At 45.5% G+C, this 25,901-nt stretch overlaps 1 protein-coding gene across 7 annotated transcripts in view; it reads left to right on the top strand.

Annotated features, from left to right (window-relative positions):
- Positions 1–16,516, top strand: part of ST6GAL1 (ST6 beta-galactoside alpha-2,6-sialyltransferase 1) — a 49,520-nt gene extending 33,004 nt beyond the window's left edge. For 6 of the 7 annotated variants that reach the window (XM_069792013.1, XM_069792014.1, XM_069792011.1 and 3 more), the window contains 6 exons: positions 223–350; positions 1,488–2,169; positions 6,028–6,125; positions 11,417–11,518; positions 12,790–12,964; positions 15,022–16,516. In XM_069792013.1, the coding sequence (XP_069648114.1) occupies positions 1,539–2,169; positions 6,028–6,125; positions 11,417–11,518; positions 12,790–12,964; positions 15,022–15,263 (1,248 nt within the window). In that variant the 5' untranslated portion in view covers positions 223–350; positions 1,488–1,538 and the 3' untranslated portion in view covers positions 15,264–16,516. The remainder of the gene's footprint in view (positions 1–222; positions 351–1,487; positions 2,170–6,027; positions 6,126–11,416; positions 11,519–12,789; positions 12,965–15,021) is intronic. The other variant, XM_069792017.1, reaches the window with a different exon arrangement.
- The last annotated feature ends 9,385 nt before the right edge of the window (positions 16,517–25,901 follow it).

Genomic DNA, 25,901 nt, shown 5'->3' with positions numbered 1-25,901 from the left:
TCCTGCTTTAGCTGAGAACAGTTTTCAGACTAAGAAGGAAGATGCCCATTTTGAGTGGGCATTTAAGTGTTTAAAAAGCTTATGTGGTGTTTGCTGCTGCTGCTTCCATGCCTGGGTAACAGCTTTTGTAGGACCGCAAGGCTTGTCTGAGGAAATACTTGCTCATCCCCAGAACCATGAGGTTCTTCCATAATAGGTTTTTTTTTCCCTCTTTTTTTGCAGGTGTTTCTTGAACTCTTCAGTGTGTCACAGAACTGTTGTGTTTTGCGATATCCTGCTTAAACCCTTGGAAGAAAATCTGCCAACAGCCAGAAATGACCTGAGTTGGAGAGTTGCTGCTTTATCCCCAGGTAGTACATTGGTAGCTCAGTGGCTTCTCAATACCACAGCTTAGCACAGCTTGCTTTCAGCAAGTTGCTGAAGGAGGGAGTTGTCACTAGGGTCTCTCTCTCTAGGATGGGTAGTGATCTGCATGTGTGTGTCTCCTGAGGAGCATTGGGACAGCTGGTGTCTCTAATCAGCTCCCATGTTCTTGGACACATCCTGGAGCAGCCTTGTAGGGAAATGAGCAGCTGCTCTCCTGTATTCTGTGTTCCAGTGTGCCGCTCACGAGCTGGTTATGCCTCAGCATACGTTTCCTACACCAGCCCCTTGTGCTGCCTAGGTTGAATTGGCCTTTGGGCATTCCTGCTATTGAATTGCCCCCTTTTATAACATGATGGGAGCTGGAGGTACCTGCTGATATGAGGCAGTGCAAAAGAGGAGAGGGAATACTGTACAACAGGGTCTGGCTTTGCTTTCTCTGGTGGTAACATACCTTGAGTAATGTTTATCAAAGTGCATTTATGAACCTAAATATGCCTCAAACCCTACTGTGGATTGATTGGCTCCCAGCAGCTGTTGAGTGAGGCTTCATGTTGGGAGTGCGCTCAGCCCACTGCAGGCTTGCAGGAGTTTCCTGTGAAGTTACCAAGTGTGTCAGTACCAGGCTTTTGAAAGTCCCACTGTTCATGAACTCACAGCTTTTATTTCAACAGTTATATGCCTCATTATGTGCTTCCTTAGTGTTCATGCCCATAGTCAAGTAGAAGCTCAGTTCTGGCAATGCTAGTGGTGGGATTTGGATATTGGCTGGATGGGATGGGAAGTGAAGGAAAGAGAAGTGGAGACTTACCCTGCTGCTGGTATGGTACTGGCTGTGTTAAGCTTGACTGTCACCTGTGGAAGGGAATAGAAAAAAGGTTTGAGTGGCAGTGGCCTCAGATCACCATTACATAGCATGCAATGGCTAATAGGCAGCTGAAGTCTTTCCATTTGATGTTTGAGGTGATGGACTTTGAAATGAGATCTTTAAACAGCCTGAAATTTTAAAATTACCCCTATGTCCTCCCTCTCCCCTCCCATTGCCCGCACACTGATGTTTATAACTTTAAAGATACACAGGCCTGTGCATGCAGCCCTGACTTAGATGTGTTCTTCTCTCCCAGGACCAGCTTCCTGCCCTGTGTTTAGCATCCCATTTGGATGCACCGTACACTATGGTTCACATCAATGTGTTGAAAAAATTGATGTTTGTTCTCGTGGTGATACTGGTAGCGCTGACAGTTTGCTTGTGGAGAGAGATGAGAAGAAGCTACTATGTTCCTTTCAAGACCGAGAATGATGATTCGCAGGTTCACAGGACTTCGGAAAAGTGGATCCCACTTAAATCACAGGGCCTCTTCCATGAAGCAGCCAGTGAACTGGGTCAGATACCCAAAACATGGTTTGGTAACCACAACAAAGTAAAAGGCAGCACCTCTGGAACAGCTGAAAAGTCCAAGAAAGCAGCAGACTCTGTGAAGGTATGGGATAAGGACAGCTCATCCAGAAATCTCATACCCAGGTTGCAGAAGGTCAGAAAAAACTACTTGTCCATGAACAAGTACAATGTGACTTACAACGGGAAGAGGAACACTGCTAAACTCAGCCCAGAGAAGCTGCTCTGCCAGCTACGGGACAGGGTGAATGTGAGCATGATACAGGGATCGGATGGTCCTTTTGATACCTCTGAATGGCAGCGATACCTACCAGGGAAAAGCCTCAATGAAACAGTGGGCCGCCTGGGTCGCTGTGCCGTTGTGTCCTCAGCAGGGTCTCTGAAATCATCTCATTTGGGACAAGAGATAGGTTGGTATCTTTCTATTAGCATGAAGTCAAATAACATTGTTTTATAACTGACACTGAATAGAAGTAACCTACTGTCGTGCTCTTACCAATAAGTGACTGGTGTGGTCACAAAGGTGTTTAAAATAAGTTGAAATATTATCCTTGAACTTCTTCTAGAGTTAGTGAACATAACAGACTAGGAAGAGATGGGAGTAATGATCAGATTCTCCCTTTCTTTCTGAATGTACACACCGCACAGTGTAGGCTGCATCAGTGCCTGTGAGCCTTGGACCTTGGGTGGACCAAAACGAGCGAGCCCCAAGGGAGCGGAAGGGTTGGGTTGAGCTGAGAGGACATGACGTATGTGCAGGTAGTTCTATTCCAGCTAGTCCTTTCAATTTTCATGATCGCATTGGCATCACTAGAGGGTAGCACTAATACCGGATACCAGGGAGAGGTCATGGTTCCTAAAGTGTTTGTTTATTGAGAGGGTTTGCGGTGGGTCGAGTAATGCCAATGCACTCATTGCACAGTCAACAGTCAAAATTTTTCATTCAGAAAGACTTCTTCAGAGAAGTAAAACAAAACACTAAAGGGGAAAAAACCCCACTGGACACAGCCCTGAGCAATCTGCTGTAGCTGACCCAGTGTTGAGCAGAGGGGCTAGGCACAGATAATCTTCATAGGTCCCTTCCAGCCTTAGTGACGCTGTAATTCTTGCTCATGGCTTTCCAAAAGTGGCACTGCTTCATTCTGAACCACAATGCAGTGGCTGAGTTTGAGTGGTCCAGGAGACCATGGAAAAATTTTACAGAGCTTTATTTTATCTCTTCTTTAGACAAAGTTTGGTGATGCTTTGCAAAGTCTTATCTGACCATATTTATCTGCGGTTAATGCGTTAATTAATAAATGCTGAAGCATTGGTCTTGTACCATGGATTATAAAGTAGCATGTTCTGATACCAAAGCATTTTGAGTCTTCAAGAAAGCAGCATGCAGGGGAAACCAGCTGTCCAGCCTTCAACTCAGGATTTTGTGCCTGGCAGAAAATTCTCCTGTGCCTTCAGTTCCCTCAGCTTTCTTCACTGATTGTTGTTTGAGGCTCAGTTAAGATTCACACTTGGCTGAACTGCAGCTTCACTGTAGAAGTTTTAAAGCCTATGAGTGTTCTCTCCAGTGGAAATTGTTTGCAGGCTTCAGTGTGTCCATATGTTCTCTGTTGGATCAGGCCCCTTTGGCCTGCACTTAGCTGCAAGTAGCCTTCATCCTCTGAAAGAAGTAGATAGATAGCTTTTAATACATTATTCACGGACAACTTGGGCAAAGCCTTCAGAATCATAGTCCCCAGATACTCATGGAAGGGGTCAGGGTTTTGTTCTGGTACTCGCTCAGTTCTCCCCCAAACTCCTCTCTGCTCCACAGGGCAGGTGGGCAGGCGCTAGAATGAGGTTGAACAGTCTGAAGTGTGTTAAAATGCCATGAAAGATGCAATGAGAAAGATAGTGGCGGTATGAACCAGGATAGCATTACCTTCTGGTAAAAATTACAGGTGGGCGTTGGTTGATGTAATTGTTTCCACCTCTTAGGAGCGTTTGAGGCTAGGTGGGTCAAGACTTGGTAAGCCAATTCTGACTTTTCCTTTGAGTACCTGTCTTGGCTTGTTTAGGTGCCTCATGAAGTTCAGTAGCTAAAGGTTTCCGCAGAAGTGACCTTAACACCCTCCCCTGACACAGCTGGCTTGTGTCTTTGTTAGACTCCTGCATACGGATACAACTGCTTGCTCCTCCATAAGGGGGCCCTCTCGAGAGCTGAGGGTGGCATTTACAGCGTGTTGGAATGCAGTCCGTGCAAGCACTGGGTTCGGTATCAGAGCAGCCAAGAAGTGCGACGGGCTGTGTTCTGGCTGCGATGCAGCTGAAAGGGCGTCAGACGTGGAAAGCCATTTCATTGTTCCTACGGCCGGCCTCAGAGCCTGTCCCCAAAACTGAAGCACCAGTTTGTTCCAGATCGCAAGGGATGGATGCTGGAAAGGTCACTGTGTAATGTGCCTGAGGCGAATGCTGTTAACCCTTGCTGGTGTCCCTGCCTTGCGTTCCTTGCACCTGGGTCACAGGCTTTAACCTTTCTGCTCAAGCAGTCATCTCTGCTAGTGATTCTGCAGAGTTTTCGGCACTTGCAGCCTTGAGCTGGGCAGAGTGAATATCAAAGGATTCAGGAGTATTCAGTGTATTTTTGTACAGTTTTTTTCCTAGTTTTGACCTGATGTATTTCCAGGTAGGAAAAGCTGTGGTTTTGTTGGAGGAAGGTGCCAGAAAGGTACTAAATCTGACAGGCTTAAAATGAAGCATTTGCGTAGATGAGCACAATGGATTGCTCAATTATTGTTCCAGGAAATATTTGCTCTGTGTAATCATGTTAAGATATCAAACGAGCAAGTAGTCAATGTAAGGGAGGCTGGCAGAGCAGAACGGGGAGAAGCTTGTAAACAAGCAGCTTGTATCTTACTGGGCTCTTGGTGTTATTGAAGGTTATGAATTGCCAGTGAAAAATCTGATGTGAGAAATACCAAGTGCCACGCAACCAACTGGAGACAGAGTGCTTCAGAGAGCCAGCTACTCTGCCTGTGCAGTCATTAAACACCCCTTTTAAATGCAAATTTAGGGCATAATAATGCTTGGTGTCTGGCTGAAGTTATATGGGGAAATTATAACCCTGTACTCTATTGATGCAAGGTAGGATGTGGAGCTGAGAGTCTGTAGTGGTAACTACAGAACTGCTTCTCAGTGTGGACACATTTTTTCAGAAACATCACCTTTCTGGGTTTTTTGTGTTGCTTTGGGAGGGCTCTAAACAAGATCTACTTGTCTTTGAGAATAAAGTAGCTGAGAAACTAGTCTTCACTGCCAGTGATTACCAATCCTCCAGCATTGCTTGTGAGAACACACCTGTTTTCAAGAAAATGATCTTGAAAAGACCTGGTTCTGGACCAGGCGAGCCCTTCTGCCCTGGCTGGGGACTTGGCAATTCCCCACAGACCCCAGCTGCCGCTGCCGTGAGCTGTGGTTGTGTGGCCTTAGCGCAAAGGCAGGGAAGTTGATCCTGTTCCTTTAACTCAATGCCTCTGATCACGGGAAAGGTTTCCTATCCAAATCTAGCCAAGAGGTATGGAGAAGCCAGGGTGACGGGCACGAACGCCTTCTGTGCCGCAGCAGCAGCCTGGCTCTGTGACATTACAGCAGCGTGGCCGGCTGTGCTGAGGCAGAGGAGGGTGCTGGAGGAGTGCTGTGCTATCTTAAGAGATGATGCCAGCAGAGGAGAACGCAGTGAATCCCAAGGCATGTAACAAGCTGTGCCTGTAAATGCACAGCGGTGGTTTTATTTCTGTAACGTGGGAGGTATGCTGGCAGGCTGAAGTCAGCTTTGCTTTCTGCTGTGGTTATTATACACGTTTCTCGGGCTGGTCAACCTCCAGGCTGTAAGAGAGGACAGTGGCTTGCTGTTATTTCCTAGTTCCTTAGTTTTCAGCCAGCCACGTGGTAAATTAATTGTATATCGGTCTATCTGCTGGTAAAGTGGAAGGAAGAAGAGAGAAGGGGGAAGGAGATGCTGAACTCCTCCGTGCAGAGCAAATGCTAGGGCTGCTCTCAGCCTGCCAGTGGATTGTAGTTTAAAAAAGTGGATTTTTAAAAGTGTATTGATCACTAAGTTAGACTAACAACTTCTTCCACAGAATCTGGCTTGGTACTTCTAATTATTACGTGGAAAGCCGGGGACTAGCCAGATAGTATTAGAAATGCAGGTGAATAGCCTATTACACATCTCTTCTATCACTCAAAAACCAGTTGTTAGCTTACAGGTTTTCACTCTGTTTTGCTTTCAGATAGCCACGATGCTGTTTTGCGATTCAATGGGGCTCCTATCAAGGGGTTTCAAGAAGATGTGGGGCAAAAGACAACAATTCGTCTTGTGAACTCCCAGGTAGGTCTGACTAACATGTGCCAAATGGGCCAAGCGTGGCAGAGCTGTGTACCTCCCCTGTGCTGCCTGGGAGCTGAGCAGCAGGCTGAACTAACAACATCCACGGGGCTTCTGCATTCATCTGCTGCTGGGAAGTCTTTAAAATGAAGTTGGGGAGAACAGGGCTTTCTATCCAATTTCTCCTGTCCCTAGCAGATAGCCATAGGATGGGAACATCTTTCCTTTCTGGGGGACAGCTGGTAATTCTGAGGTTACTGCAGTTAAACTAGCACGTGCTAGCTAACGTGCAGAAGCCTGCTTGCAATTTACGGCAGGCACAAAGTAATTTGATTTTTGTCTTGGCTTGAAGCCTCATTGTTAGTACAGGAAGGCCAGCTGCATGCTTGCTGCTGTGCTTTGGGAGCGTGAGGCAGGAATGACACTGCAGCTCAGCTAACACTGCTCAGCAGACTGAGGGGTGCCAAGAGACAAGTTGTGTCTGCCCCGGAGATGGGTATGAAGAATGAAGGAAGTTTATGTGGCTTTTAATAAAAGAACAATACTTCTTTTCTGCCCAGCGATTCTGCAGACCCTTAGATAACGCATTAACCAGGGCTGTTCAATGGCTGAAGACAATTGGCAAAGGACCCACCTTTAAAGCTGTAGCCTGCACACAGCGAGGAGAGGATAGGGGCTCTGGTGGCAGTTGGAGGGTCCAGGACCTGATTACAGAGCATGACAGAAAGTACCTTTAATGCAAGGCGTTGCTTACCGAGTTAAATTTTCTCTGACTGGGAGCTCTTTCTAGGTATGAGGCTGTATGTCTGCTAATTTTCTTTGGACTTCAGTAGGCTTTGAAGCAGACTCTTGGTGGTTAGGAACACGTCTAGCAATACATTAGCAGGGTTAGTATGCCACCCGTTCAGGAGCAGAGTGAGACCCACAACAGAGACTATCGCTGCTCTAGGTACATCTCAGATGGTGTTTGCACCCTACTTCCATGTGTCTGTTACCCCCCATGTTTGCCCATTTCAGGGAGAGAAATTTTCAAGTGTGGACATGCAGAGAGAAGAGGAAATCACAGTAGTGCGTGCTGGTGAGGGAATGGAGTAGGACAGTAAATATGGAATAGGCCAAGGGCCCCTGAATGAAAGACCTGGTGCAGCATTGCAGCACAGAGTATGAGCACCTCCTCACCCAGGAAGAGGGGGAGGAGGCTGTAGGCACATGAAGACTGGGCGAGCGAGTGGGGGAGAGTTGGGGGACTGAGGCGTAGCTTTTGTACTCCAGAACCGAAAAGGCAGTTTGCTTTCCTCACCCCAAAGCTAAGATTTATAGGCCTGGAGTTTTCTCATCTGCCTCTGTGTGAGGAGTCCATGGGTGCTGCCGTGTAACAAGGTTTGAAGTTTCTCAAAGCAGCAAGTAGGAGCTTGGCCATCCTCTTCAAAGGCAAGACGCGGAGCTAGCTTGTAACCAGTTTCCCTAGTTCATTTTGTGTGTCTTTTGAAATACATTCTTGCTTCTTGTGTGAATGCTGTTGCTACCTCTTTCTGCCCTTGGGTCTCGCCTTCTCCCCTTGCTACCATGCTCTGTTCTGCTGCTTTCTGCATCTCGATTCCCCTGTGTTAAACCACCAGTCAGATGCTGGACGGTTCGTCCTTTCTGAACCAATCTGGTTTTTAGCAGACATATCTGGCTGCTGACATCCTTCTTCCTCTGCCCTGTTTGACCTCTCCATTTTTTTATCTGTCCCTTCTGTGTGTATTTTTATGATGTCAGATAGGTGTTATCACTTAAGAAACCTTTCTTTGGAGGATGTGCTCATTGCCAAACTTACTGTGATATGAAACCAGCAAAAACATGTACATGACCTGTGTGATACTAGGGTTATCTGCACAGAGAGGAGGGTAACTGTGTGATTGTACAGCTGTAATATAGCAGTAATAGCTCTCCATGTGGATGCTCTTATTTTGGACAAAGTGTAGTTACAGCCACGTCATTATAGTGCTTCTGTTCTTCACGCAGATCAGCCTGCAGCCATGGGTTTTTCATCTGCTGCCATCCCTTCTGAACAGAGACACCAGCTAAGAAAACTTCAGTTGCAGGGAGAGCAAAGTTGTTCCAGTTATTAGAGTTAACTCAAAGTTAACTCAAAATGCAGCATTGATCTAGCTGCTGAACAGGGCAAAAGATGCTCTCCATGTGAATAGTGCAGCGTCTCTCTTCTGGAGTTTCTAAGCTGAACAGCTCTAATTGCAGTCCCTGCTATCTTCAGGAATCACTGGATTGGGAGCCTGGTTTTCTTCTGTGTTTTTTATTTGCACTTTTAATGGTTCGGTGCTGTTTTAGTCATGGCAACATCATTTTAACCTTCTTGTTAGTAGGGTTGCCTGATCACACTTTGTTTTCAGCTTGCTGCAGGAGCTGCACCTTGCAGAGAGCTCTTGCAGGCATCAGGTACTAGCTGGACAAGCTGTAATTTGTTCTTGTTCTGGGTTTGGCTTTTCTTGTAAGTGGTCACTGGGAACAGGGATGGGATTGTGGCTTGGCTGCTCTTATTTTGGCTCTTACTATTGATCAGTCCTCAGCCCATTCCCAAAATTAAGCAAATGGGATCTTCTGAATCTAATATGTCAAAACTAGTCTGTATTGAGTAGTATCCCTTTGGCACATGTGGCCAGTGGCCCTAAGTTGCTTAATAATTATTTTAAGATATTTTTCTGTAATTTGGTGACCAGTCTCTAGCACATATCTGGCATGGATGGTTTTAACAGTAGAGTGGGGTATCTTGTGCATCTGTGTTCATAGGGAAAGATCAATAGATTGATACTGGTGGGAGGGGGGGAAATTTGGGATCCTCAGATCTGAGGATAGGCTTGTAGGTCCACCAGCTTGGTAGCCATTCTAACTAAAGAAATCCTTTAACATTACCTTGCTTATTTTCTTAGACCTTCACTGGTTCATCAGTACTCCTTCCTTTTATGGCATGTTTTCCTGCAGTCTCACGCAAGGCATTGATTTGCCCTGGGAAAGTAGTCCCATCTTGTGAAAATAAGGGCTGAAGAGTGTGCAGAGGGAGTACAAATGTTGTTCTGTAGGACACAACTCCTTTCTGCAGAGCTGACCAAAGTCCAGAGTACGTCATTCCTCCCAGCCCTTGTTTACAGTTCTCCTTGGCTGGCTTCTCACTGTTGTGGAGAGCACTCTGCTTTGGCTGTGTTTGCTGTCATTGGCACTAACGAGTCTGCAGGGAGGAAGAGAAAGGAGATAGCACATCAGTGGAATGGCATAAGATTGTGATGGGAAGGGAGAACATGTTTAGATTACAGGGCATTGACTGTGGTAGCCAGAGAGAAGGAACTCATTTTGATACAGTCAGTAAAGGTACCAGGAGGGTAGGGGCTGAATTAGCAAGGTACTTGCTAAACAGGGAATTGGCTAAAGAGCAAATTAACTAGGAAATTAATAGGTCAGCTAACTAAATAGGATCAAAAAGCTGGGCAAGGCAATTAAGTCATGTAGCAATTTAAATGAATTTAACTACTTGGAAAGAATCAGTCAGTATTAAACAGAACAAATAGGCACTAAAGGTATCTGGGGAGCCAGATTCCTCCAGTAAACGGGTTAAGTGACCAATAGATAACTAGTAGTGCCAAGAGCCAGCTCTGTGGCGTGGGGAAGGAAACAGCAAACACCCTGTGGCTGTGGAGGTGCTCCCCACCTGGTTTCTTATCCCTTTGCTTTTGTGCCTGTCCCAGCTCTATAGGGGTTTGTGTGCCTCTGCCAACTCACATGGCTTTGCTTGGCTGACCTTTGCTTTCTCTGATGCTCAATCTCCCTGGAATCCCCCTTTCACGTGTTTCACATCAGAAAAGTTCCTGAAAGATTTCTAGCCTTTAAATAGAAACAATGAAATGAAAAAGCGCCTATGTTCCATGCCCTGTTCCTGTCCTGTTGCAGTGCTCCGTCCCACTCGTACCTGGCTAAGGGGATGGCTGGTGCCAGCTGGCATGCACTCGCCTTGCCTCTGCCTCTGGTGTCCGTGGACTGGAGACAGAAGTTCACACCTGCAGCCTTGCACGCTTCAGCTAACAAGTGGCCTAGATATTTTAGCTACTGTAGGGAAATGAAACCAGGCAGTACACGTGGTTGAGGCCAAAGCCTAATCCCGCAGAGTTAAGAACAGATGTGAGGAAACCCTTTTTGCTTTTGGAATCATTTGCATCTGGGCTGGCCAGAGCATCCTTGTGCTCTGGTTATGAGGACAGCCAGGAAGGCAGCCTGCTGCTGGGGGCAGCAGGGATACTCAAGGATAAATTGGCTAGCTCTTAATTAGATCCATGGAGAAAAACGGGATAAATGGGAGCCGATTTTTATGATGATGCTTTTCTTCAGCGGATGTTTATAAGCGGTGCCTGTACAGGTTATGCCTTTGGGTGGAGAGGACGGGAGATCAGTCCCTGTCTTGTGTGATTCTGACTGTTTGGTCTTGCTACAGATGTGGGTTACCCTTGGGTGCCACATGCTGTAGAGGGCAACTTCTCTGTTTGAACCACCTGGTTCTGTTCCTTTGGGAAAGCCACTGGTGGAGCAGTCTCTCTCCACCAATACTGTCTCTAGCCCTTGTGCTTTGCTGTTGTGGTGCTTTCCTTCTCATTGCTGCTCTGAGGGGATTCAAACCTCCCTCGCCCACGTCGCACCATCCTGCTCTGAAGAGGTGAGGTGGGGCTTGGCGCAAGGCAGGGTCACCTGGGGGTGCCGTGGCCACCCACGTCTCTTGCAGCAGTGGTCTCGCAGCAAGTTGGCCCGGTGCTGAGCCCTGGCTGCCTGAGTTTGTCCTGCTCAGGGAAAACCACCCGCGTGCAGGCTTGTTCTGGTTCAAGCGAAGGTTTTGGATAAAGCCAACAGTGCGTTTGTGTTAGGCTCTTACTGGACTGTCCTGGTGACTGGTGGCAGCAAATGATGTTCCCACCTGCCTCTGGTAGTTGTAGCGATGGTATCCATCATACAAGCTGCGTCACTCTATGGGTCCTGGCCTCATTTTATTATTGAAGATGGATAGAGAAAACCTCGTAAAGCGTAATGGCAGTCTTTCTTGTGACTGGCCACTAAATCCTATGTGGCTAGACAGGGCTGGAGTGAGTGTTGGAAGGGCATCACTGGGGATTGTGTCCTTGCCTGCATACAGTGGGGCATGCTCAAACACTGGCAGTGAGGTGGCTGTGGCTGTATTCAGGTATGTTTTACTGCTTGGCTGCCTGCTAATTCTGACAGCATACTGTATATTATTGTATTTGTTGTTGTTTTTCAAGCTCGTAACTGTTGAGGAGCAGCAGTTCCTGAGGGAAGCACTATATAACACTGGAATCTTAATTGTCTGGGATCCAGCACCATATCATGCAGAAATTGATGAGGTAAGGTGTGAGTTTTCTGTAAATAAAATCAGTCATATACTTTTAAGTGCATCTGTTAACCCACTTCTTCCTAATATGGGCACTCACTCATTTTAAGGCTATTCTTGTTTACCTCTTCGTTATCATGGGTATATCCATATGTACTTCTGAGAATATCCCATGCATGGGTGCTCCTGGGGAAACACTTGCCTGTTCCTGATTCCTGTGAAGGGCCTCAGGCCAGGTGTAATGGGTCACCACCTTTACTTTCGCATGGGCTGATGCTGCAGGGAGGATGTCACTACTGGCTGCAGCAGTTGTCGTCTCATCAGAGGATGATCTCCTCTTTCTGACAGTTGCTGTAAGATTTTCTGATGGTTAATGCTTGGATATTTCAAGCACCAAGTCAGACATGAGATACACTCGATGCATTATGAATGGATTGGGAAACCCTCTGAATATCTTAGGAAATGTCTCCTCTCTGTGTCAGCTAGGCTTTCACTTGTGGGTGTTGCAATCCCTCTAGCATTCACTTTTCATTTGAGTACAAAAGGGCATTATTTGATAAGTGATGAGCTTTGGAGGCTTAGGGTGAAAGCAGGTAGGAGTGAATAGTCCATTCTTTGCTTTTATTTTAAGCCCTGTCTGTAACTGAGAGGTCTTTGCATTCCTTTCCCTGGACTGCATTTCCTATTTTCTCACTGATGTTTATTCTTGTGTCTAGTTCCACACCTCCAGGAGACATGAGGGTATATGTACGGCATGTTTAAGAGTCAGTAAAACCAGGATGGAATATTTTTAGCATAGGAAAAAAATCTCAAAATTACTTTAAGAAAACATAAACCCTTCCTTCCTAAGTGTTTTTACTGAAAGGGGAAGTTTTAGGATGGAAATCAGCTCAGCCTGGTTTAAGAGCCTGTGCTGGGGCATGTGCCTGCAGAATAGGATGCTTTGTACTCCAGCATGGAGAGGGGTCAGGGTCTGTAACATTTAAGGCAGAGTTCTGAACATCATCTGCTATTGGGGGGTGCATAATTAAATTATACAAGGTGCTGATCTTGTTTAATGGTCCTTCACTGAGATTTGGGGTTTCCCTGCTCTGTTCACTGAGTCAAGTCACCACAGTGACCCGAGGGGCAAATGAGGTGGTGGGGGACAGCGAGTGAGTGGATGTAGGTATAGCCAGACCTTTCCCTCCTGGCAGCAGCAGGTTCACTCACCCTTGTTTCCTCTTGATTATGGGAAAGTATGGGCTAGAAATAAAAAGAGTCTGACTTGTTTCTGTTTTGCAGTGGTACAGAAAACCAGACTACAACTTTTTTGAAAGCTATAAGTTGTATCGTAGTGCACATCCAGAGCAGCCCTTCTATATCCTGAATCCAAAAATGCAGTGGCAACTCTGGGATATTCTGCAGGAGAATTCCCTGGAGCATATTCAACCTAACCCACCATCATCAGGAATGCTTGGTAAGATAATTGCCATCTAAACTTCTTGTTCAGTTTGCAGGCAGGAACTCTCCAGGATGCCTTTTTTCAAAGACAACTACAGATTTATGGTGCTTATCAGAGTTGCTTTTACAGTGTTTGTCTTATGCCAAAATTTAAGCTTCCTGTCTTTAAAGTAGCAGCTCAGTTGTGTTAAAGTAAGCAGTTTGCAGCACCCCCCTGAAACAGCAGTTACAAACATGGCCTGGTTCCACATGCAAACAGGAGAGCAGATAGCAACATCAAAATGGTCTCTAGGATTTCTAGCTTCTAGCGCCAGAGCAGTTCCCACGGGATGAGAAAGGAAGGGATACAGCTCCTGTGGGGTCAGATATTGTCAGGCAAATCTGGTTACTGCAGATGAAATCTAAATGCTTGTCTCTTTATCCTTTCCATATAAGTATGGAAATATATATATGAAAAAATATATATAGCTAAAGACTTAATGGGGAGCTGGGGATGGTCAGACTGAATAGTTGCCCTGAAAAGTTCAGTGATATTCCCCCTTATTCAGCATGCTAACGCCTTATTTGTCAGCATGCTAAATCCAGCCTCTCAGCGAAGAGGCTCATTTTATATTCTGCTGTTGCAAAGCTTTTCCTTCTTATTGGAGAGCAGATCTCACGACCAGCTGAATAAAAAGGAGTGAACTTCTCAGGAAGTTCACATGTATTTGAAATCACAGCGTAGACGTATGGTCCTGTTTGCCACGTGGATGTCCAACTGCTGTGCTTCAGCCTCTCCTCTGCTGCCATCTCTGCTCCTGTCACTGCTGGGGCACAGGCACCCTTCTACCTCTGTGTAAACAGAGTCACTTCTTATTTTTGGTGGTCAAATGTCTAATTTTCTTCCACAACCTTGCTCTTGCCCAGCACTTATTACATCATTGCCGGGATACGTGCAGAACAACTGCGTAACAGCATAGTCAATGACTTCAGCAGCAAAATTGTTGTTAACTGGAGTTAGGGGCTCAAAGGCAGGCACGGAGCCACATCAGACAGCAAATTCCTCTGGGGCTTAACTTTGGGCCAAGTTATCTGCTTTGTAAAACAAGTCACCTTGCCAGACTCGGGGGCGCAGACAAGTTCCAGTTTGCAGCTCTGGGTTTCCTGGAAGGCCTAAGCGTGGATGAAAATTGTCATTTGAAAAGGTGGATGAAAACATGTTTAAAATGCACCTTAGTTAAACAAGTGGTTTCACGGATGGGTTCCTCTAATGTCTTGTAAACTGTGTTCCTCTGATCATGCATGGTCCCTGATGTCTCAAATGCCGTGTGAATTTTCTGTGATACTATACATTGGTTCTATTTCCCTAGTATGTTCTCGCTATTTCTTGCACTTGGAGGAAAAGTAGCCCGTAGCTATGGCTTACTTCTGTTCTGGCCAGAAAGTTGACAGGTTGATCTGTGCCCAGCGCTGGCGTGAATGTCCTCGGGTGGTTCCTGTGCCTGTCAGAAGACACAGGAGGGCAGCACTGCTCTGCTGCGGGGGACCTGGGGGAGCCTGGGGAGCAGAGGCTGCTCCCTCTCCGCCAGCCATCTCCAAGCACAGTCACTTTCACATCCCCTGCCTTCACAAAGAGGCAGGTGGAGAAATGGTGAAGGTCATCACAGTCGCTTTCACATCCCCTGCCTTCACAAGAGGCAGGTGGAGAAATGGTGAAGGTTGTCTCATCACTGCTTACCCAAGCAGGTTTGTGATGGGCTGTTTGGATCGGCTAATTGTAGCACACAATTGGCAGATGCCCAAGTTTCCACGAAGGTCACGGAGAATGTTAGCACTCTTAAAAATTGGCCTTTTGGCATGGCTGTTGCTATCAACAATCTGCTGTTATCAAGTCGATCGTGCACTTTGCAAGAGAGGGCTTCAGAAAACAGCCCTGTCTGGCCAGACTTGTTTTTTCCCCCTCTCGTCTGAATGTTCAAAAAGAAAACCCTTCCCCTTGGAGCTGGACGCTTCTTGCTGACCGCCTGTTTCACTGGCACGTTTAATCAGTTCTCTGGTTTGACGTGGGGATGTCTGCTTTCTTTCCCTCCCTAGGCATCGTGATCATGATGACACTCTGTGATGAAGTGGACGTGTATGAATTTCTCCCTTCTAAACGGCAGACGGACATTTGCCACTATTACCAGAAGTTTCACGACCGTGCCTGTACCATGGGAGCTTACCACCCCCTCCTGTTTGAGAAAAACTTGGTGAAGCATATAAACCAGGGCACAGATGAGGACATTTATATTCAAGGGAAAGTTACTTTGCCCGGCTTCCGAAACGTGCATTGCTAGCAGATAAGTTTTTAGTGTCTTTCGGAATTTTTCTTTATTGTCAAAGCACTTTTTAAATCAGAGTTGTCAGATTTGTTAGGTCTAAGCACTGGTGTGTTTTGACAGCTCTTCCGTGTCGCAACACTTGCTCTTAGGACTTTGTTGCCTAACTTCTCCCAGCTGTAAGGCAGTGTTAATACATTGTGGTACATCCACGCGGTATCTGCATGAGCCACTGCAATAAATTTACTCCTGGTGGAGCCAGGCTCATGCAGCCAGTGGATATCTCTGTCTTCATCTCAATCAATGATGGTGTATGGGAGGCGCAGGAGATGCTTTCTAAGCAGAGATTGCACAAGTCAGGATCAAATGCCGAATATGGTTTGGTTTGCTTCAAAGGGGTTATGACAGCCAAAAACCTGGTCCATTGAGAAACAAGAAAAATAATTTAAAACTTGTTCCCAAAGTCCTAGGAGCTCTTTGGAGCAGGGCTGATTTATGGAAACACTGTCAAAGCTGTGTACCGATAAGCTAAACCCCTAGTCCAAAATATTTGATTTTTATAAACAGTTTGTAAAATAACCATGGCAACTTCCTTTCGAATTGTAAGACTTCTGAAACCATTCAGGTGGCATTTTTGGCAAAGGAAGAGGGAAGCAATTCACAATTCAGTGATTCTTGTGAGAATTTTTAATATTTTTACTTTTTTTTTAATTACTTGAAATAAATTTTAGTGAACGTTTACTCCTCCAGTACAGTGCTGTGCTTGGTACAGAAGAAGCCTTATTTCAGAAGCATTTTGGGGAAGATGCTCCAAGGCACAAATGGGAGAACTCACTGGAATTCGGTACCTCTTTCTAGCTCTCTGCTGGTCTACCTTTGCAATTGTTGGCAAATTACTTGCTGGCTCATCTCCAGTAACAGAAATACCAGATAGCTGCTGCTAGGTGAGTTCCAGTTTTCTGCAAGTGAACCAAGGTGATCTCTCGGCTGCTGTGTGCTCTTTCTGAATAGGTGGGGAGCAGATGCATCGCTTCCATGCTTCATGAGGGGTGGGCAGGGAGAGTGTGCGTGCTTCTCATGCTCTCTCTCTTGGGGGGGGGGCCTTTTTTCTGCTTGAGAGGAGTCTGTGGCAGCATGGTCGAAGTAGTAGCTCTGCAATCTCTGTATGTCAGCGAGAACACCTTCCCTGTCCTCTTCCGTACTGATGTGTTTCATGATGTCTGTAAAGAAAGCTTTTCCTTCTCCTGTTTTTAATAAATCCTGTGAAGCCATTTGCCCTTTCTTGCCTTGGCGAAACCAGTGTAAATGTCATTGCTCTGTGGCCCCTGGGACCTGTACCAGCCTTGCGCCAGCGCAGGCAGAGCTGGGAGGGAGCTGCCCACCTGCTCGTTCCAGTAAGCCCACGGCTCATGCCCTGTCTTGGTGAGAGGGCAGCTGCCGAGCTGTTCCTCCAGCTCTGAGGCTGGCTTTCTGCAAGCCCATTGGATGGATTGGAGCTGTCAGTGTTTACAAATTGTGTGTCGTGTCATATATTTATATGTAAAAAAAATTCAGGTCCTTACACTACTGCTCAGGAGCACTAGAACAAGAATGCAATGAAGCCCGTGAGCAGTTGTGTCTTCTTAAGCATTCGTTTCCACTGTTAGGCAAGGAGAGAGCTTATGGAGGAAAAGCCTGCAGGGTTGTTTGGGAGAGCCACAGCAAACCTCTCTCCATCTCCACTCTGAATTTGTAACAGTCCTACCTCTGGCCCTTGGATCAAGGAGTTGTCTGTCACAGCGATTTGCCTTCTTAGTATGTATTTAGTTGGGATTTTAATAGCTTCTGCCTTTTTTCCCTAGGCTGTCTCACTTGTTATTTCTCACAATGTTATTTTCTCCCACCTCCCCTGTTGGGGTGACGGGACCAGCCACCCTCCTTTGCTGGGACCGTGTAATGGATGGATGGTACCTTGCTGCAGGGGAGCAAGCACTGCCTCAGGAAGCAAGCACAGTCTGCTTGCTGTTTACCTGGGGGTCCTCCAAACCACCTTCTCCTCTGCAGTGTGCCTGCAAGAAGACAAAATGTTAAACAGGATTCCCAGGGTCTTTCAGAGCCCTCAGTTACAGACAATAGTGTTGCACTGGGCATGAAATTTCAAACATTATGCTATTTTAGCTAGATCCAACGTGTGATTCATTTACAATCTAAACAGAGTTTTACAGGAATTGTGACAGAGCTTAAAATAGGCCGGTGTTAACCCTCCTTTTTTTTGGCTGTATAGATTCAAATTTAATATAAATTGCAAGTGACGACAAGTCTGCTGTTTAGAAGAGCCAAGTTCAGATTAGTGGGCAGTAATAGCTAGACTGTAACGAAAGCTTTATCCCTCCTGCAGTCTCTAACCATTTCCAGAGTGTGAACAGCTTTCTATCCATGTGGAAAGCAGGAAGAGGGCAACACTGCCCTTTCCAGTTAGCCACCGAAGGGCTAAGTACTGGGAAAGATGCTCCATAATGATATGGGAAGGGTGTGGGGGAAGGTCAGCACGTCTGGGGAGGAGGAGAGTGAAAGGATTATTTTAGGTTTTGATGTAGGAAAGATCTCTCCTCTTGACTGTGGTGTTATTTCTGCTTCTGAGTATTGCTTAGAAATTATCTTCCTTAGCTGTAACTTCATAACTCCTCCCTGAAGTATAAACTAGCACTCGCACAAGCTACAATCTTTGAAGTACTGAAAGTGAAAGGGAAAGGAAAGGGAATGAAAGGGAAATACTGGAAGGTGATGGGAACTCTAGCTTAATTTCAGAGAGACATCACCCCTGTATTGTCTTGACTTCAAGTTTAAACTTTGCATTATCCAGTATTCCACCTATTTCTGCAGCTGTGCTGATTAATAGGCAAAAAGTGTATTTTAGTATGACAGTGGATTGGTTGATAAACACTGTCAAGATACCTTATTTCTAAGTGTGGGCTCTTGGGAGCACATCTCAGTCCTTGCTTGCCATTTTGAAAACCTAGCTGAGCCAGATTGAAAAAAATGGCTGTGAAGACATAGAATTCCAAAGCCAGAGGCAGTTTCTGGAGGAAATCTCAATGTTTGATAAGACTTGTGATAATCAAATATTATAATTTAGTTAGACAAGGCAGTAGAAACTGATTTGTGATGTTAAGATACTAGGAAGTGAAAGAGTTTTTTTTTCTCCACGCTATAAATATACCTATCTTACAAAAGAGTCTAGTCTTAAATGTATTAACATGCAATAGGGAGCAAAAATTGTTCTTGATCAGACACTTCAGCTGGAAACAGTTTCTTCTTCTTTGCCTTTAGGTGTATTAGAGAGCCGGGGGCACAGGTGAGGAGAGGTTATCTGGTAGGACTAGAACCCAGAGGAGGTGAGTGGAGCTGTCAGGGGCTCATGGTTGGACGAGGAAATATTTGGGCAATGTAAAAGCAATGATGGTATGTTACTGGCAGAGGAACATTGGACTTCATTGTCTGTGAAGGAGAGCTATCATTGTCTGGGCTGACAAAACTGCCTGTGGTTTTTTTTGTTTTGCTTTCACTAAAGAAAAAAAGGGAGAAAAGTCCCAGAAATTCAAATTCTATGCACCTAAGTCAACACACCCTTCCTCACCTCCCTGAGAAGAATAGTATGGTTGAGTGGGAACTAGATCTGACAAGACACTAGTATATCAACAGTGATGGTTAGAAAAATACATGCTGGCACTCCTGGAGAGAAACACCAGGCACCCCGGCCACATACTCCTTTTGTTTGCTCTGTGTGCACCCAACTAAAGATGTGGGTACAAGCAAGGTGGCTTATTCTTCTCTCTTGTGTGCCGTGAAGTCTGACGCTCTTGCCCAGCACTGTGGATGTTTGTTTTCACTTGTGAATTGTACCAGCCTGGCAGGGAAACGTTCACTTGCTGTGGATGATGGTAGAAGGCACAGTGCAGAAGCATCAGGCTTCATTTTGGGGCAGATAATTTGTGGGCATGGCCATATACATATATCTTAGATACTAGCAAATGCTCCAGAAACAATGTGCCTCAGGGATGGAAATGCCCTGGTGAATTTATAGGGGAGATGAAAGCAGGAAAGAGCTTGTGGATGTGTGGACATACTACCTGGTGTCCTGAGAAGGGAGCTGCCTGCACTCACTATATTCAGCATAGCACCACCTGGAGCTCATGAGCTCACTGGGAATTGCTGGGTGGAAGCTGGCTTTGTCCCTCACTCCAGGTGAGAAGGAGCTACAGATCAGGACTCCTTTCTGAAGACAGAACTTGCTAGGAAGACAACGTGCTCGTTTCTAGCTTGTTTTTAAAATGCAGATGAAGCAAAACTGGTAAGTGGCCCTCTCTGCTCTGTGAGCAAATAGCTTCTTCTCTGTTTGAACTAAACTCAACAAGCTGCTTAGCAGGCTTGTCTTGTGAAAGGTATGGAAAAGGGGTTCAATACACAAGACTGTGACTGGTCCTTCCAGTAACAAAATTGAGGGAGATCTGGTGTCTCCTGGAGTTGGTAATGCACAGCTCCTATCATGCATAACTTGTCTGCTGTTCTCCAGTTGGGTACAGAGGGCTTCTTTCAGGGGATTGTGCTAGAGGGTTGCAAACACAGCACCCTCACACTATCCCCACTGAAAAAGGAAGGAGCCCTTGTAGGGGCCAGCTTTCACACTCCATCTTTCATCCAAGTCCTGTGAAATGCCTTCCCTCCATAGATAAGTAGCCCAGGCTGCTACTTATCCTCCAGGATGTCAGCTCTCTATTCAGGTGGGATCTCGGGCCATAGTCCAACCACTCTTACAGGGAGAGCTCTGAAACTCTGATGTTTATTGTTCATTCACCTATTTGCTTTTCTGAGTGTGTGTGCTGGCAGACCTTCATCTGCCTGCAGGATGATCCAGGATGTCCTCCAGCGGGAGAACAAACACTCATACCCACATCTCCTAGAGGGTGAGCTGATGCAATAGGATGTTTGTGTCTCCAGGTTTTGTATGAGTTTGTATCTGTTTGTTCACTTGCCTAAACTTATCTTGCAACTTCATGTGTGGTAAAAGGAGAATTTCAAATCGATTGCATCTTTTGACAGACAGGTCAGACTTGAAGCTTAGCACTCTACCATTAACTTGTGTTCAATGTACAATGAACAAAACTAATTTGGGGAGAAAATTCAAGCAATGAGTATTTGGAAAAAAAAGAAAAATTCCTCTGTTCAAGGTACGTTTTGGGTGTTTACAAAGGCAGAATGGAAGGTGAGCAGGGAAAAACTGACCTCGGAAACTGTTTGGAAAAGTGTGCATCTCGTGCAATTTGTTCCAAATAACTCTCTGAAAGCCAGGGAAGGGGAGGAGCGGAGGGAGTTGACTGAAAGTGGTTTGGTTTGGTGCAAGTAACTTCTGGCAGAAACTAGATCTCTTTAAACAGAAACAGATACTTCCCAAAACGCAGTGAACTTGGCTTGCTGTCTCCATGCAAGCTCTGAGCATGCTGATGGTTTTGAAGGTCAGTGTGCATTGAAAGCTCTGCTTCTGGGAACAAAACCAACTTGGAATGACTTTATTTCCATTCATGCAAATATCTTGCAGTGCTTTTCCTGCCTGGCCCTGGCATCCTTTACAAAAACAGTAGTGAGGTACTTCCACGAGCCAACGCAGTTTCAAACCTGTGACAAACCCCTTTTCAGGAGATGCCAATGGCTGTTCTGCATGTCAGAAAACATTACAATTTTAACATGGGGATGTGTACTTCACAGTTGCAAGGAATTCTAAAACCTCCTGTGGGTCTGTGAAGCCCCTGGGGTAGAAAGTAGTTTGCTGTAACAGACCAATGGGAGCTTTCAAAATCTCCGTCTGGGTTGGTCACTCTATAAACATTGCAGAAGTTATCTCCGTGTCCTCTCTGAGAAAGTGAATTTGGGAGGATTCATGGGGTCACGGCTATCGGCACATGAAAGAAGATGACGCTTCTCAGTGCGGTGAATAGACGCGTTGGCTCTGCTGTACTGGCAGTCCTCCTCTCCCTGTGTGCTGCCGTGGCTGTGCCAGCTGTGTGGCAACAGGGCAGATGGAGGGGTGAGCTTCTACCCCCTTCAGCATGGGGACACAAAAGTGGTCAGTAGTGGTATTAATCCTTCCATGTGTCCCATTGTATCGGTGCAGGAGAACCTCAGAAGGAGGGTCCTTGTAACAAGGTGATTCAATCAGCCAAGCTTTTACTAATCCTGCTCCAGAAAAGCTCTCTGGTGTGTGTTATCACCTGTGCCAAGCCTTAGTAATTCACACAAAGCCCTTGATGGGTGCTTACCTTGTACTGCTCTGGTGACACTGAAGTGCCCTAGGCCACTGTCAAAATGTGGACTGAGTTCTTCTCTGATATTGAAAGACTAAAATGAAATGCAGGGCCCTCGATGGTGAAAATGGTACTAGCATTTGCAGCACTTATTTCCATTCCCAAAAGAAAATAAATTCACTAGTACATGTGAAAGTAGGCTGTATTTTATTAAAAGCCAGTTTAAGGTACATCCGGCAGCATAAAGATAGGAAAACTGAACTGCAAGCTCAGTGTGTGGTTTATGTATTACAAAATCAGTGTTATTTATGGTGTCTGAAGTGTTGCCTAAACACTAATCTTAAGTATGCAGAGGAGGAACTTACTTAGCTTTCTCCTGCTCAGCTGAGTGTTCCACACCTATTCAGAAATGCTGAATAGCTGCATTACCGCTTAAAATACTTCTCAAAAATGGAGCCAGATCTTTAACTGGGATAAATCAATGAAGTATCCTGCCTTCAAGGAAGCTCTAAATCATTTTAATGAACCAAGAATCTGTTTCCCCTCTCAGCTGCCTGTTTTTAACTTGGGTATCTTCACAGACATTATCCTATCTGATTTTTTCTTGGTTTACCAAAGAGATATTAAAGGCCCACATTTCTTAAGGAAATGGGTGTGAGGGGGCATTTGCACTTGAATTTAGGAAGAAGGCTGAGCAAGCAATTAAAGCTGGACCTCCTGTGTCTAGGACAAACTGCAAAGCAATTTGTTGCTAGGGGAATGGGGTTTTCTAGGTAATTTAGAAGGTACTGTCTTGTCCCAGCTGCCAGTTCAAGGCTATTTGTATGGGCTGTGTGAATTGGGACTCAAGCCGAAGAACTTGAGGGAAATGATGAAAAAAACTTCTTTATTTGTTAGGACTGAGATGCTCTAAGCAGTTTTAACAAGAAGCGACTTAATCTTTTTAAAGTGGGACTGTCATGGCAGATAATTTGAGCCTGACCAGGCTAATTGTGACTGATGGTTTAGAGAAACTCTTTTCTTATTTTTAATGATTGAGTTCTAATTTGCATAAATAAAATATGCAGTCTCTTATCTGTATTTTTCCTACTTCAAATTCTAGGCGTTGTTTGCGTAGGAAGATCCTTGAGTGACTTGAACAATGCAATAGCGATTTGGCATTCTTGCTTTTGAATGGCATGAGGTAATGCTATGGGTAAGTTGTGTATCCTGGCAGCAGGTCTGAGCTCTGTGTGTTCAGCTGGTCTCCAGCTGCACAGGTCTACAATGGCTCCAGAGATGCCAGGCGTGTGGAGTGCTTTTTCTGCCCCATGATTTCAAGGCTTTCATAGTCTTGCTCGATAAGCTTTGAAGCTTGAGCTCTCTTTGAGAGAGCTTGAGCTGTCTTTGAGCTCACCTCACAGGTGAGGTGAGCCATTGCCTCTGAGCTTCCATATTGAGTTTGTGTCCAGGTCTGAGCTGTCCCTGTGGCCCTGGGGTAGACACAGTGCCTCTTGGTCTGAACTGTTTCAGTTCTGCCACTGAGTGGAGGTGCGTGTCATGATCTGACTGCAGATACTGGTGAGGGATGCCAGCAAAAAGCCATAAAATGGGTATATATTCATGAACGAAGCCTATGCAGTCATTGTGGGATTGACTTCTCGTTGACCCTACGCAGGTTCTGCTGGGACACTGGTGTTGGGTGCGACTGGCTGGGTGGGTACTCCCTGCAACCCGTACTACCACAGTGCCAGCCTGTGGGTTTCTCTTCTCACGAATATGAAACTCAAAAACCTTCTCTCTGTGCCAGACCAGTAAAACTGTGTCCTCCCTAGCTGTGACCTACGAGGAAAGAAGGAGGTCTTTCCAGATCTCTATTCTCAAGATCTGTAAAGCAAATGAGGACAGAATGACTGAATGTGGGTGGGTCTGGGGTATGTGAGGACACCCGCAGCTGGAAGCTGGGCTTTGGTGAGGGTGTGGTGCTCCAGGTTTCATGGTGAAAGAAAGTTTCATCCAGCTTTGCACGCCAGTCCCTTGCCTCCTGATGTTCTCCTGCCTGTGTAGACCCAAACTGGTGCCCTGAAGGAATTCTCATTTGCTCCTTTTTAATTTTATGCTTTTATTTAATAATGAAATATAATGATGGTGCTCTAATACAGCATTGTCATACGTGCCAGAGAATGGAAAAAAATAGTAAATGAGTAGCCGTGGTGGTACGTGTGAACAAGGAAGCGGTATGTCAAGAAATCAGTTATTTTCATTGTTGTTTGCCATAAAACGGTCAATACAGGAAACAGCTTTAAGTTAAATTCATTTTCAGTTCTCTTGTATAGCTATTAATATTAAAACAAAGCTTGCGTTGCCCCCTGCTCCCCCCCTTCCTGACTGACCCCTCTCACCCTAAGCAGGTGAATGGCCATGCTGCGTTTCACGGTCCCTGCAGGCACCCAGGGACTCCTGCACCGTGGAGGGGCTGTGTTTCACCCTGCCGCACCTTTCCCCGCCCTGGAAGGTCTCTGGGGAGTTGGCAAGGGATGGTGAAGGTTGTGAGTGTGTTTCTCTTATGAAACCTGTGTGTATGTAGTGGTCTAATCCCATCATCATTCACTGTCCATCCTACCTTGCAAGCAGATGGTTTCCATAGGTCAGTGTTTGCTATTTCCATAGCCTCAGCATTCATGTGGATGCTTTATTCAGTAGTCTTCCAGTGTAAGCAATAAAGCATCTTTGGAAAAGCTGATATACAAATTAATAGCAGCTGAGCTGATACCATCACCTGAAGTCATGCTTTGCTTTTCACGAAGTGTAATTTGCCAGCATACCCCTCTGTTAGCCGAGGTCTTAGATTCCCTGCTGTGCCCAGCTGTAACTGTGAGTGGGTGGTCACAAGGGAGTTTCTCAGGAAAAAAAAAAATAAATACAGAAAAGTTCTAAAAGTGGGTCCAGGAAAGGTCAGCCTTGTGGTTTGCTGAAGCGGATGAAGCTGAGGTTGTAATGCAGCAAGAAGATCATTAAAGAGTGGGGAGAAGGATATGACTGTAAATGGATTTTAAAGTACTGAGAAAGAGGTACCAGTACTGCACAACAAATATATGTGGGACCATATGCGCCACGCTGCTTTCAGCGTAAGGAAACTACGAGGGCAGATTTTTTTCTTCTCTGGTACAAACAATACAGAGGTGAATACAGCTGTTATGCCAAGTGTTTTGTTACAAAGGCCCCATACTGCAGAACCATCATTAGCTTTATCGCCCCAAACTCCTCAAAGCTGTTGGGAACACCTGAGCATCTTGCTTGAGGTTTTCAGTTGTGGTGCAGTTGCATTTCAAAGTTATTCCATGGATCAGCAAATACTAGAAACGCTTTATATTTTTCTTCCAAGGAGGGCTGAGACTGCAGGGACTTCTCAATTAATGTTGAGAATTGCAGTGCCTGTGGAAGCACAAGGAGTTGGTGAAATCAGTCTGACCTTGTGCACAAGAGAGACTCATCAGGAGTTGTTCAGAGTTTGCTTGCTCAAAGTGTGCTCTGGAGAGTCCCCCCCTGCTTGCCGAACTTCCTTCAAGTTAAAAATTTGCTCTATATTTATTTGCTAATGTACCTTTTGCTTTGATGCATGAAGATGGTTATCTGGCAGAACTGACTACAGCAGTTTCCAAGAACACAGCCCTTAAAAACAGATCTTCCTTTGAAGTCAGAAGGTGTTTACTCCACCAAGAGCAGTGCTTGGTGCTTGCTCATTTGTCAAACAGTAACTAAAAACTTAGTGATCATCAGGGAAGGTAACTGGGAAATGGCATATTCGGTGACAATGGGAAGACCTGAAATAAGTTTCAGGCAATTTTATATATATTTAAAAAAAAAAAAAAAAAACCAAAAAAACCCACATCTTATCAGCCATATATCTAATGGGCAAAGTACTTGATACATAACTTCATAGCTTAGCACTCCGCATCCCAGCTGGCAGTCATGAGTGTCCTGAGTCAGTGCGATTTTGCTGCAGTATTAATATTTTAGGGTCCTACTCTGAAGCAAATACAGACGCACATCAGAAATCCTGTTTCTATTTGCAAACCTGAATAAGCCCTTGCCTGGTGCAGAAACTGCAACAGTTCCCCTGGTGTCCCTCATGTAATTGATGTGAGGACCCAGTGGTCCACGAGGAGACTGCAAGAACTGAGTTTGTGCCAAAGTGCTGGGTTGCTTATCACTTAGCCAGATTTATGTCATTCAGTGTGATTTAAGTCTGTTCTTATACTGTTGGGACTCTGCTGGCTTTTATTGCCATATGAGATGTGTATATATATATACACACACACATACATACGCGTGAGGGGAAGAAGCAAAAAGGGCAGTGAGGGGTGTTCTTGGCTCTGGGGATAACTTCTGGGGTCTG

The sequence above is a fragment of the Haliaeetus albicilla genome, chromosome 9, assembly GCF_947461875.1.
Source record: "Haliaeetus albicilla chromosome 9, bHalAlb1.1, whole genome shotgun sequence".
Classification (NCBI taxonomy): Eukaryota; Metazoa; Chordata; class Aves; order Accipitriformes; family Accipitridae; genus Haliaeetus; species Haliaeetus albicilla.
This window is presented reverse-complemented; position numbering and strand designations above follow the sequence as displayed.